We start from the raw sequence: 13685 nt of genomic DNA, 5'->3' as shown, positions 1-13685 counted from the left end.
GCATCAGCACTACTCCCAAGGAGATCTTTATAATAGTCCAGAAAAGCCTCAAAAAATGCATTTGAATTGATTCAATTAGTTTCGTTGAATGCATTTGAATTTCAATTGATTTAAAAATCTTTGATTGAATGTGCTTGACTTTCATTCGATTCAAAAACTTTGTTTAAATGTGTTTAACTGTCATTTGATTCAAAAAGCTTTGTTTGAATGTGTTTGCCTTTCATTTGATTCAATTAGCTTCGTTGAATGCATTTGAATTTCATTTGATTTAAAAAACTTCTTTTGAATGTGTTTTTCTTTTATATGATTCAAAAAGCTTTGTTTGAATGATTTTGACATTCATTTGAATTAATTAGCTTTGTTTAATGGATTGACTTTCATTCTTTTCAATAAACTTTGTTTTAATGTGTTTGACTTTCATTTGATTCAAAAAGCACTGTTTAAATGTGTTTGACTTTCATTTGATTCAATTAGGTTTGTTAAATACATTTTCCATTCATTCTATTCAAAAAGATTTTTCTGAATGTGTTTGACTTTCATTAGATTCAAAAACTTTTTTTGAATGCGTTTGACTATCATTTGATGCAAAAAACTTTGTTTGAATGTGTTTGACTTTCATTCGATTCTAAAACTTTGTTTAAATGTGTTTGAATTTCATTTGATTCAAAAATCTTTTGTTGAATATGTTTGACTTTCATTTGATTTAAAAAACTTTGTTTGAATGTGTTTGACTTTCATTTGATTCAATTAGCTTTGTTGAATGCATTTGACTTTCATTTGATTTAAAAATCTTCATTTGAATGTGTTTGAGTCTTATTTGATTCAAAAAGCTTTTTTTGAATGTGTTAGACTTTCATTTGATTCAGAAAGCTTTGTTTGAATGTATTCGACTTGCATTTGATTCAATTAGTTTCTTTGAATGCATTAGACTTTCATTCGATTCAAATTTTTTTTTGTAAATGTGTTTGACTTTCCTTTTAATAAAAAATCTTTGTTTAAATGGGTTTAACATTCATTTTATTCAAAAAGCTTTATTTTAATGTGTTTGACTTTCATTTGATTCAAAAAGCTTTGTTTGAATGTGTTTCACTTTCATTTGATTCAAAATACTTTGTTTGAAGGTATTTGACCTTTATTTGATTTAAAAATCTTTGTTTGAAGGTGTTTGACTATCCTTTGATTCAAAAAGATTTGTTTAAATGTGTTTGACTTTCATTTGATTCAATTAAATTCGTTAAATGCATTTGACTTTCATTCGAATCAAAAAGTTTTGTTTGAATGTGTTAGACTTTCATTTGATTCAATTAGCTTCGATGAATGCATTTGACTTTTTTTTATTCAAAAATTTTTATTTGAATGTGTTTGACTTTGATTTGATTCAAAAAGCTTTGTTTGAACGTGTTTGTTTTTGATTTGATTAAAAAAAAAATTCGTATGTGTTTGACTTTTATTTGATTCAAAAAGTTTTGTTTGAATGTGTTTGACTTTCATTTAATTCAATTAGCTGGTTCAATGCATTTGACTTTCATTCGATTCATAAAACTTTGTTTGAATGTGTTTGACTTTCATTTGATTCAATTAGATTCGTTGAAAGCATTTGACTTTCATTCGGTTCAAAAAGCTTTGTTTTAATGTGTTTGACATTCATTTGATTTAAAAAGCTTTGTTTGAATGTGCTAAACTTTAATTTAATTAAATTATCTTCTTTGAATTCATTTGACTTTCATTCCATTCAAAAAGGTTTATTTGAACGTGTTTGACTTTCATTTGATTCAAAAAGTTTTGTTTGAATGTGTTTGACTTTTATTTGATTCAAAAAACTTTGTTTGAATGTGTTAGATTTTTAATTGATTCAATTAGCTTTGTTGAATGTATTTGACTTTCATTCAATTCAAAAAGTTTTGTTTGAATGTGTTTGACTTTTATTTGATTCAAAAAACTTTGTTTGAATGTGTTAGATTTTTAATTGATTCAATTAGCTTTGTTGAATGCATTTGACTTTTATTCAATTCAAAAAGCTTTGTTTGAATGTGTTTGACTTTTATTTGACTCAAAAACCTTTGTTTGAATGTGTTTGACTTTTTTTTTTGGTAAATAAAGAATTTAATTACCAAAAGTAAAGAGTTACTACCCATATAAGTAGCAATTGCAAGAAATGAACGTTCGGTACATGCCCTCTGGGCCACAGAAGCAACAAAACCAAAGCCCGAAGGCAAAATAAAGACAACAACTACGGAACCTCTAACTACCAAAGGGAGAGGAAACTGAAGCTACAATCAAAAGTGGGTAAAAAAAAAAACTATACACCAAAGATAACAAATAAGGTGAGCATAATAAAGCATCAGCTTAGCTTGAAAGCATACACCATCCACCAGCATCATCATAGAAAGCAGCTTGATAACAACCCCGCAGTCAGCCTGCCAGGTTAGAACAACATCATGCATGCAGTACAAACCAGGACAAAAGATCGCAGCCATGAACCATCATCCAACAGCACAAACATAAGGAGGCTTAAGCAAGACAAAGAACCATAAGATGCCACGACAAAGGTAGATCAACAACTATCACAACGGAAGAGGCATAAAAAGGAGTCTTGGTAGAAGCAACAAACAAGGTAGCAATAGTGATACCACCCACCATACAATCCAGGCCATCAACTAACACCTCATGCTAGGAGACAACACTAAAAATAGGGCCTCAACCCACTACACACCAAGCAAGTTAAAATAACCAAGACTCACCCATGACAACCAACCTCCACCACGCCAAAACAACGACAAAGCATACACCATCCACCAACATCACCATAAAAACAGCTTGATAACAACCCCGTAGCCAGCATGCCAGGACAGAACTATAGCATACATGCAGTACAAACCAGAACAAAAGATCATAGCCATGAACCATCAGCCAGCAACACAAACACAAGGAGGCTCAAGTAAAACAGAATAACATAAGATGCCAGGACATAGGTAGACTAACAACCACCACAACAGAAGAGGCATAAGAAGGAGCCCGGACAAAAGCAAGAAACAAGGTAGAAAGAGGGATACTGCCCACCATACAATCCAAGCCATCAACTAGCACCTCATGCTAGGAGGCAACACTAAAAATGGGGCCTCAACCCACTACACACCAGGCAAGCTAAAATGACAAAGACTCAACCATGACATCCAACCTCCACCAAATAAAACAAAGAAATACACCTCCCACCAGCATCACCATAAAATCCGCTTGATAACAACCCCGAAGACAGCCTGCCAGGACAGAATAACATCATGCATGCAATATAAACCAGGAAAAGGATCGCAGCCATGAACCATCAGCCAGCAACACAATCACAAGGAGTCTCAAGCAAAGCAGAGAAGCATAAGATGCCGAGACAAAAATAGATCAACAACTACCACAATGGAAGAGGCATAAAAAGGAGTCTGGGCAGAATTAAGAAACAAGGTAGCAATAGGGATACCACCCACCATACAATCCAGGCCATCAACTAGCACCTCATGCTAGGAGATAACACTAAAAATAGGGCCTCAACCCACTACACACCAAACAATTTAACAAGACCAAGACTCAACTATGACAACCAACCTCTAGAAACTATCCACCATCAATAGGCATAATCATAATATCACAGCTAATAACAACCTAGAAACCAGTCTGCTTGGGCAGCAGCATGACATGCATACAATACAAAACAGGACAAGGGATCGCTACCATGAACCATCAACCAACAACACTAATCACTAGGAAGCCTAATTTGAAAAAGTAATACAAGACGCCTGGACAGTAGTTACAACCAAAGAAGCAATTCCCATATTACACAATGATAACAAAAGGGGCAAAATAACACTTATTCAACCTTCGTTTTACAATTGAAGAACATCAGGGAATACCTCAACCTCTACGAATCAACAATTCAGGGGAGCTGCCACCAACCCAAAAACGAGTTCAACCTCCAAGCAGAATTCCCGCAAGCACCAGAAAACCCCCAGAGAACGTCGAACCCAGAAAACAGAGTAAAGCCCCGACAATAGAACACCAATCAGGGGTTGAAAGACAAGCGTCGAATCTACTGACTCGTCGACCACTTTGAAACGCACCCTGAACCCATTGAACTAGACCCGTCACCGGCGAAATAGATCAGAAAACGAAAACGAAAACCCAGTCACCGGCGAACTAGCTCAGAAACCGACATCATTCTTTGAACGAAAACCTAGAAAATCGAGGGTTTGATTTGGAAAATCAAAGCCCCAAAAACCCGGAATCAGCCCAACGAATGAAAAAATTAGCATTTTCAGCAATTTCCGAATGCTAGGAAATAGATTAGACCCAAAACACCGACCAGCAGCCGATTCATCCAACACAATCGCTGGAACAACGAACCCTTCTTCAATCTTGAAGGTCGAAGAAAGGATCCGAGAGTTCCAAAAGCTTTTAGGGTTTGTATTTTGAAGAAAATGAAGAATAAAAAACCTGCTTCCCCAATCTAACCCTTTGAAGAACGAATCCAATGAAGGCAACCAACGAATCCTTCTCTAAAGGGTTAGAGAGAATCTTTGCTTGAATTTGTATGACTTTCATTTGATTCATTTACCTTCGTTGAATGCATTTGACTTTTACTCAATTTAAAAAGCTTTGTTTGAATGTGTTTGACTTTTATTTGATTCTAAAAGCTTTGTTTGAATGTGCTTAACTTTCATTTGATTTAAAAAGATTTATTTTAATTTGTTTGGCTTTCATTTGACTCGGTTTGCTTTGTTAAATGCATTTGATTTTCAATCGATTCTAAAAGCTTTGTTTGAATGTTTTTGGCTTTTATACGATTCAAAAAGCTTTGTTAGAATATGTTTGACTTTCATTTGATTCAATAAAACAAATGCATTGAAACAAAGCTTATTAAATCAAACGAAAGTAAAAAATATTTAATAAAACTAATTGAATCAAATGAAAGTCAAACACATCCAAACAAAGCTTTTTTATTCAATCGAAAGTTAAATGCATTCAACAAAGCTAATTGAATAAAATGAAAGTCATACGCATTAAAACAAAGCTTTTTGAATCGAATGAAAGTCAAATGCATTTAACGAAGCTAATTGAATCAAATGAGAGTCAAATACATTTAAATAAAGCTTTTAAGTCAAACCAGTACAAACCATGAATGTGTTTGACTTTCATTTGATTCAATTAACTTTGTTTGAATGTGTTTGACTTTCATTTGATTTTAAAAGCTTTGTTTGAATGCGTATAACTTTCATTTGATTTAATTAGCTTTGTTGAATGCATTTAACTTTCGATTGAATGAAAAAGCTTTGTTTGGATGTGTTTGACTTTCATTTGATTCAATTAGTTTTATTGAATATTTTTTACTTTCGTTTGATTTAAAAAGCTTTGTTTCAATATGTTTGACCTTCATATGATTTAATTTGCTTTGTTGAATGCATTTTATTTTCGTTTGATTTTTAAAAGTTTTGTTCCAATGTGTTTGACTTTCATTTGATTCAATTAGCTTTGTTTGAATGTGTTTGCCTTTTAATTGATTTATAAAGCTTTGTTTGACTGTGTTTGATTTTTATTTGATTCAATTAGATTTGTTCAATATATTTGACTTTCGTTTGATTCAAAAACCTTTGTTTTAATTTGTTGGACTTTTATTTAAATGAATTTGCTTTGTTGAATGTATTTGACTTTCGTTTGATTGAAAAAGTTTTAATTGACTGCGTTTGAGTTTTCTTTTATTTAAAATGCTTAGTTTGAATGTGTTTGACTTTCATTTTATTCATTTAGCTTTGTTGAATGCATTTGAATTTTATTTTTGAATTAAAAATCTTTGTTTGAATGTGTTTGACTTTCATTTGATTCAATTAGCTAATTTGAATGCATTTGACTTTCATTTTTTTTATAAAAAAAATCTCCATTTGAATGTGTTAGACTTTCATTTGATTCAGTTAGCTTTGTTAAAAGCATTTGTTTTTCAGTTAATTTAAAAAGCTTTGTTTTAATGTGTTTGCCTTTCATTTAATTCAAAAGGATTTGTTTGAATTTGTTTGACTTCCAATTCATTCAAAAAACTTTGTTTGAATGTGTTTTACTTTCATTTAATTCAATTAGCTTTTTTTTAATGTGTTTGAATTTTATTTGATTCAATTAGCTATGTTAAATACATTTGACTTTCATTTAATTTAAAAAGCTCTATTTGAATATGTTTGACTTTCATTTGATTTAAAAAGCTTTGCTTGAATTTGTTTGTCTTTCATTTGATATAAAAATCTTTGTTTGAATGTGTTAGACCTTCATTCGATACAATTAGCTTTGTTGAATACATTTCACTTTCGTTTGGCTCAAAAATCTTTGTTTGAATGTGTTGGAATTTTATTTGATTCAATTAGTTTTGTTCAATGCACTTGACTTTCGTTTCATTGAAAAAACTTTGTTTGAATGTGTTTGACTTTCATTTGATTCAATTAGCTTTGTTAAATATATTTGACTTTCGTTTGATTTAAATAGCTATCTTTGAATGTGTAGGACTTTCTTTTGATTCAATTTGCTTTTGTTGAATGCATTTTATTTTCGTTTGATTTAAAAAGTTTTGTTTGAATGTGTTTGATTTTTATTTTATTTAAAAAGCTTTGTTTGAATGTGTTTTCCTTTCATTTAATATAAAAATCTTTGATTAATTGTGTTTGTCTTTCATGTCATTCAATTAGCTTTTATGAATACATTAGACATTCGTTTGATTCAAAAATCTTTGTTTAAATGCGTTAGACTTTCATTTGACTCAATTAGCTTTATTGAATGCATTGACTTTTGATTGATTTAAAAAGTTTTGTTTGAATGAGTTTGACTTTTCTTTGATTCAAAAACCTTTGTTTGAATGTGTTTGTCTTTCTTTTGATTTAAAAAGCTTTGTTTGAATGTGTTTGACTTTCATTTGATTCAATTAGCTTTGTTGAATACATTTAACTTTCGTGTGATTCAAAAATCTTTGTTTTAATAAGTTTAACTTTCATTTGATTTAATTAGCTTTATTAAATTTATTTGACTTTCATTTGAATAAAGTAGCTTTGTTGAATGCATTTGTCTTTCGTTCAATTTAAAAAGCTCGGTTTGAATATGTTTAACTTTTATTTGATTGAATAAGCTTTGTTGAAAGCATTTGTCTTTCATTTAATTTAAAAAGCTCTGTTTGAATGTGTTTGACTTTCATTTGATTTAAAAGGCTTTGCTTTAATTTGTTTGCTTCCATTTGAATCAAAAAGCTTTGTTTGAATGTGTTTGACTTTCATACGATTCAATTAGCTTTGTTAGAATGTGTTTGACTTTCATTTGATTTAATTAGCTTTGTTAAATATGTTTGACTTTCATTTAAGTTAAAAAGTTCTGTTTGAATGTGTTTAACTTTCATTTGAGTAAAAGAGCTTTTTTTTTTTGTAAATGGAAATTTTATTACGAAAAGGTGAGAAGTTGTCGAATTTAAAAATTATTGCTTACAAAAGCTAAGCAATAAAACCCAAAACACCAAAGACCAAAAGGCCATAGAAACACACAAACAGCTCTTAAACCAAACCTAGCCACCTTCTAGGAAGGGTTTCAGGTTGGACAATAACAGCTATTGGACTCAAGTTCCTAGCCACCTTCTAGGAAGGAAACTGGGAACCAAGACCAGACAACTACTAAAAACAATAAGATCAAAGCTACCAAAAGCAAACAAAGCACCCAAAAAAACCAAAACATTACATGAGCAACAAATTTCTGCCATTAACAGAACATGTAAAAGCTACATCAAACAAGATATCTCTAAGGACAACTGCACCAGATTTGCAGCTTCCTGTAAAGATCAGAGCAATCATTTGTTGCCATATCTTGTACACAACCACAGTAAAAGACATACCTAAAAGTGTGTTCTTAGCTCTAAATTTCCTACAGACTTTAGAAACCCACATTACTTCAGCATCGAAGGACAGAACAAATCTTTTGTAACCAAACATATCCAAAATCTGTTTCTAGATATTTCTAGCAAACCTGCATTCAAAAAAACAAATGCTGAACAGACTCAATATGCAAATTGCAGAGAAAACACATAGGCTCACATTGCAAATTCCAAATAGACAATCTATCTTTTGCAAGCAACCTATTTCTAACAGCAAGCCAAAGAATGAATAAGCTCTTAGGGGTAGCAGGATTGTTACAAAAGAGCCTTCTCCATGGAACCTTGGTAGCTTGAGCAATAATCTTCAGGTGGATCTTCTTAATCTTGATTTTATTACCTTGCTTAACGGCATCCCATCCACCAATATCATCAATAACAGTCCTACACTTTAAAATCCTACTCAGAATCCAAGAACATTTTCTAGGAGCATGATTTTCCCACCAAGTTTTGTCTTTGAAATAGTGTATATGAACCCATTTCACTTATATGTTATCAGCTTTATGAGCAAGGTCCCAAAGCAATTTAGAGATAGCAGCGATATTCCACTTAGGGAGAGAAATAAGGTTCCACCCTCCACCAACCTTGGGAAGGCAAACTGGGGACCAAGAGACAAGTGATTTCTTTGAAGGGTTAGCTTTTCCAGTCCATAGGAAAGCTCTAAATCTAGCCTCAATTTCCTTTAAGATCTTTTATGGAAGGATGAAGATCTGAGCTTTATAAGTTTGGATTCCATTCAGGGAGAGAAATAAGGTTCCACCCTCCACCAACCTTGGGAAGGAAAACTTAGGACCAAGAGACAAGAGATTTCTTTGAAGGGTTAGCTTTTCCAGTCCATAAGAAAGCTCTAAATCTAGACTCAATTTCCTTCAGGATCTTTTTGGGAAGGATGAAGATCTAGGCCCTATAAGTTTTGATTCTAAAAATAAACTTTTCACCAACTGCAGCCTACCAGCATAAGATAATTGTCTACCAGTCCAAACATTAATTCTAATAGTCACTTTATCAACAAGAGGTTTACATTGAGCAATAGTCAAGTTTTTAGAGGATAGACGAACACCTAAATATTTAAAAGGGATAGTACAAGAAACAACCCCAATCAAATTTCTTAGCTCATCTTGCTTAGACTAAGAATTACCACCAAAATAAACCTCACTTTTGTCCAAGTTAGCTGATAAGCCAAAAGCCTTTGAAAACATAGAGAAAGCTTCAAAAATCTGGGAAAATAACCCAGTATCAACTCTAGAGAAGAGCAATAAATCATCAGCAAACATGAGATGTGTCAACCCCATTTTCTCACACCTAGGGTGATAATTGAAATCAGGATTAAACTGTAACTCAGAGAGGCACCTGGATAGATACTCCATTTAAATGGAAAATAGAAAAGGAGACATTGGATCTCCCTAACTAAGACCCTTCTTTGCAAGGAAAGGCTTAGAAGGGATTCCATTAATCAGAATAGAAAAAGAGACAAAAGAAAAGCAAGCCATGACATAGTTAATAAACTGACTAGGAAAACCAATCTCAGACATAACAACCTTTAGGAAACTCCCCTCAACAGAGTCATGATGTGTCTATTTTATATAGTATTTTACCCCCGTTCCATGGTCATAATTAGTAGTGTTTTTGGCTCTTTAGAGCCACTTTTATTACTAATTGGTGTTTTCTAGTGTTTTCGTAGATTAGGTTGACTTTTGCAGGGATTTGCACTTTTGGAGCATTTTCCCGAGATATTATGGAGCAACTACAAACATTGGAGAAGCACGACCAGTTTTTATAGCCCAGGGCCGGTTAGAGCCATCGAACCGGTGATTAAGGGCTCGGTATATGTGATACCGGGGCATTTGAACCGAGTATTCATGACCCGAAGAGGAGATCCAGATTGGCCCGAAGAATTAGATCCCAATCGAAGTCCAAATAGTGGCCCAAGAGAGCCGCCTGGCCAAAGAGGCTGGCGCCCGTAGGCGCGCCCGGCCGGGCGAGGGAAGCAAGGCGCGCCCGATCAGACGGTGCCTCGCCCGATCGGGCGCGTGTTATTGTTAGGAGACGATTAGAGTCGTTTAAGTTTGTTTTAGTTTAGGATTCTTACGGAGTATAAATGCTTCTCCGTAAAACGAGTTTAGGACCTTTTTTTACTCTTTCTTAATTTCTTTCTTAGATTTTCTCTCTCTACTTAGCTTTTAGATTAGTTTCTCTCTCATATACTATGTTCTTAACTCTATTCTTACTTCCAGATTGATTTGGTAACGATTTCTCTTCTCTTGATATTAGTTATTTATTTTATTTTTTTGATCATGTCTTGTTTTATTACTTTGATTAGTTTAGTTTATATTATGTGTAAGTAGTTTTATTTCTAGGGTTTTTAAGGATCCATAAATAATATGAAGGGGTAATTTATTGTTGTTAATTGTCAATGCTAGATTAATTTCCTATTGATTGATTTAATGCTCTGTGACTAGATTTGCGCCGATCTTTTATAAATGAGTTTCGCAATATTGATTCGAGATTCGACAGATGTGAATTGATGTTTAGGTCTAGTTTCAATAGGCAGGTTAATTTATAAATGGTTAAGTTGAGATTCGAGATATGAGATTTAATACCGGTAAATTAATTGTGTGATTGTAATACGTAGCGAAAGCCTTTTATGATCGTATTAATGTATGCATTGATGATTGATTATTATGTTTTACCCTGGAATATTATTTATTCCTATGCCCTAGGCCTTTTATTCATTGTTTTTCCTCCTACTTTTCTTCTTTCCCACTTTTACTCTTCGTAGTTTAGTTTCCTTCGATCATTATATTTTGGTTACTTTATAATCTAAAGTATTTTAATTAATTAGGAATAGAAAGACTCGTTTCTCTGTGGATTCGACCCTACTTCCCTATCTACATTAGTTAGAGGATTTAGAAATTACTTTTGATTAGGGGATACGACTTTACCTTGTCAAAATTTGGCGTCGTTGCCGGGGAAACGGTTTTATTTTTATTTCTGATTATTTTTGTAGTCTAGGTTATTTCTTTTTGTCTCAGAGAACGTTAGTTCTTTGTAGCAAGTCTCATATTTTCTTTTAGTTTTTTTTGTTTATGCTCAGGTATTCCAGATCTGGGTACATCCCATTTGATCCTGAGATTGAACGATCCTTCCATAGATAGAAGAATTTCTACAAGCAAATTCTGGCGGATTTTGGTGATAATATTAATCACCGGGACCCTCAAACTGGTTCTAGCGATTCAGAGGTATCATCAGATCAAGAATCAGAGATGACGGCTCCAAAGAAGCTTAGTGATTACTCACAACCAAAGCGTACAGATTTTCCAGACCTTACTCCCACTCCGGCTCTTGATGGGGTACAATTCGAGATTAAACCCCAATTTATAACGATGATAGAAAGGAAGAAATTTAGTGGAGCTAAGGGTGAAGTCCCAAATCTTCATATTGCATACTATTGTCAGTATTATAATACCATCAGGCAAGCTGGGGTCACACAAGACCAAATCAGGGAGATTCTCTTTCCTTTTTCTTTAACTAGAAAAGCCAAATTATTGTTTAATGGATTAAATAGAACTGCACTTGGTATAACTGACTGGGAAACTCTTGTTTTGAATTTTTATAACAAATATTATACTGCAAAGAGAACAACTGTACTACGGAGTGCAATTCGACACTTTGCCCAAGAAGCCGATGTAACTTTATATGAGGCTTGGGAGAGGTTCAAGGACCTACAAAGAGAATGCCCCCACCATAATTTTGCACAATGGCAGTTAATCCAAGCTTTTTACAATGGCATCGGAAATTCACCTAGAATAATATTAGATTCTGCAGCAAGTGGGAGATTTATGAATCTTAATGTTGATGATGCATGTCCGGTTATTGAAGATATGGCGATACACAATTCCCAATATGGGAATCCTAGAGGCTTTGGTAACAAGGGGAATGTAGGGAATAATTTCAAGCCTTAATCCCACTAGCTTGAACCCCACTGTGATCATACACTAAAGTACGGTGGCGTTCAAAAGGGAAGAAGATAGAGCAAAAGAGTCGCCAACAAGTTTTTTAGGAACTTGTAAACCGTTCACGAGGTGAAGGTTACACCCCTTAACGATCCAATAGATCGTCAACTCCATAAGGTCATGAACCAAATAAGGGTTCGGGGATGAAGGTACAAATCCAATCTAAAAGAGATTGAACCTGCCCTAATAATAGGCCTCTACTTTATTCTGATCGTATTCATGTGCGCTTTCTGATTAACATGCAATCAATAGGATTAACCCTAAACCTGTTTATCTATGTTGGTTGAATATAATGCACAAATAAATCTATTATTGGCGATCACTTGAATTATAATCAAATTAACCCTAACAAGATTATTAATTATCTTATTAAGCGTGATTACAAGTACAAATTCCCTTTAAACATGCATAAAAGGTGTGATCAAGCAATAAAAATAAATATAATCCAGCAACATAATAATAATCAACATCACAACAATAAAATTATAATCATCATCAAGATAATAATAATCATAAAAATAATAATTATAATAATAATCATCATAAATAAAATCATCATCAAAATAATAATAATAATATTCATAATCATCATAAATCATAACAACTATAATCATAATCATGTTCATGTTAATATTAAAGCATAATAATAATAGCAAGATCCTAGGCATGATACTAACAAGATTAATAACAAATCCTAGCATGTCACTATGCAATAAAAATCAAATCTTTAACCCTAACATGATACAAACAATCATAAATATTAGGAAGAGAATAGAAGGCATCGTAACAATCATATTTAATATTAAAAATACCCTAGACATGATACTAGGAATATCATAAGAACAATGTAAACATGATTTCTACATCAATTAATCAATAAATTACTTACTTTGATGCCTCGTACCTCTTTCTAATAACAAAATACACACGTTAGTAACTTCAAGGAAAATAATAATCAAAACAATTAAATAAGGCAACTTCGAATATTGCTAGGTGTTTCTAGATCTTGTGAATGCGGAATTTTGTATGAAAAAGCAAGGTTTAGAAGAAAGATGAATGAATTAAGAGAGAATTAGAGAATTAAAGATTGCGAATGAAAACCGATTGTAGATGAGAATTCGTGAGAATTGGTGATTGATTAGAGAGAATAGGTGAATGAATGAATGAAAACAATTGGTGAATGAATGAATGTAGATGATGAATGAATGAAGATGATCGGTGAATGAAAACGGAGTTTTTAATACGATATTTATAGAGAAAATCAGCCAAAAAGATAAATTAAACGAAACAGAGTGTGACGCTCAGAAAATAGAGCTGGCGCCAACCCTGGCTAGCTCGCACCAGACACCAACACTAGCGCCAGGCGCCAATGGCTAGCGCCAGGCGCCAGGCCTGGTTCCAGGCGCCAAGGCCTGGGGTTAGGCGCCAAGCCTAATACCAAAGCGTTTTCGAAAATCCGATAAGTTTACCGTACTGGAGGATAAAATAATATAATTTCCTCGAAAATGCTATTTGATTTTGATTAAAACTCTGAAAAGTCAACAAAAGTCAATTTATCAATGCTAATTGAATTAGGAATGAAAAGAACCTTCTAGAAGAATCTAGAAGACTAAAACCATTCCTAATTGCATTAGGAATGATAAATCATATTAGGCCCTCCCCTAGATCATTGGGCCGTACATAAAGCTCAAACCGGGCCCAGTTTGGTAAATTGGCCATAACTTCCTCAATATTCATCGGAA

General features: G+C 33.2%; 1 protein-coding gene and 1 non-coding gene across 2 annotated transcripts; both read right to left on the bottom strand.

Moving 5' to 3' along the window:
* Positions 1–7945: 7945 nt before the first annotated feature.
* On the bottom strand, positions 7946–9297 carry LOC145635186 (uncharacterized). Its single transcript, XM_081686476.1, has 4 exons — positions 9087–9297; positions 8873–8990; positions 8094–8329; positions 7946–8025 (listed from the first exon to the last, which is right to left on the bottom strand). Exons 1-4 carry the CDS (start codon positions 9295–9297, stop codon positions 7946–7948), a joined length of 645 nt encoding a protein of 214 aa, XP_081542602.1.
* Positions 9298–11574: 2277 nt separating this feature from the next.
* LOC145566247 (small nucleolar RNA R71) lies at positions 11575–11681 on the bottom strand. Its single transcript, XR_014095387.1, has one exon. It is a non-coding gene; the product is annotated as a small nucleolar RNA R71 (small nucleolar RNA).
* Between the last annotated feature and the right edge of the window lie 2004 nt (positions 11682–13685).

Source organism: Chenopodium album, chromosome 1, assembly GCF_948465745.1.
Source record: "Chenopodium album chromosome 1, dcCheAlbu1.1, whole genome shotgun sequence".
In the NCBI taxonomy this organism is placed as follows: Eukaryota; Viridiplantae; Streptophyta; class Magnoliopsida; order Caryophyllales; family Amaranthaceae; genus Chenopodium; species Chenopodium album.
The sequence above is the reverse complement of the archived record's forward strand: the minus strand, read 5'-3'. Positions and strand labels throughout refer to the sequence as shown.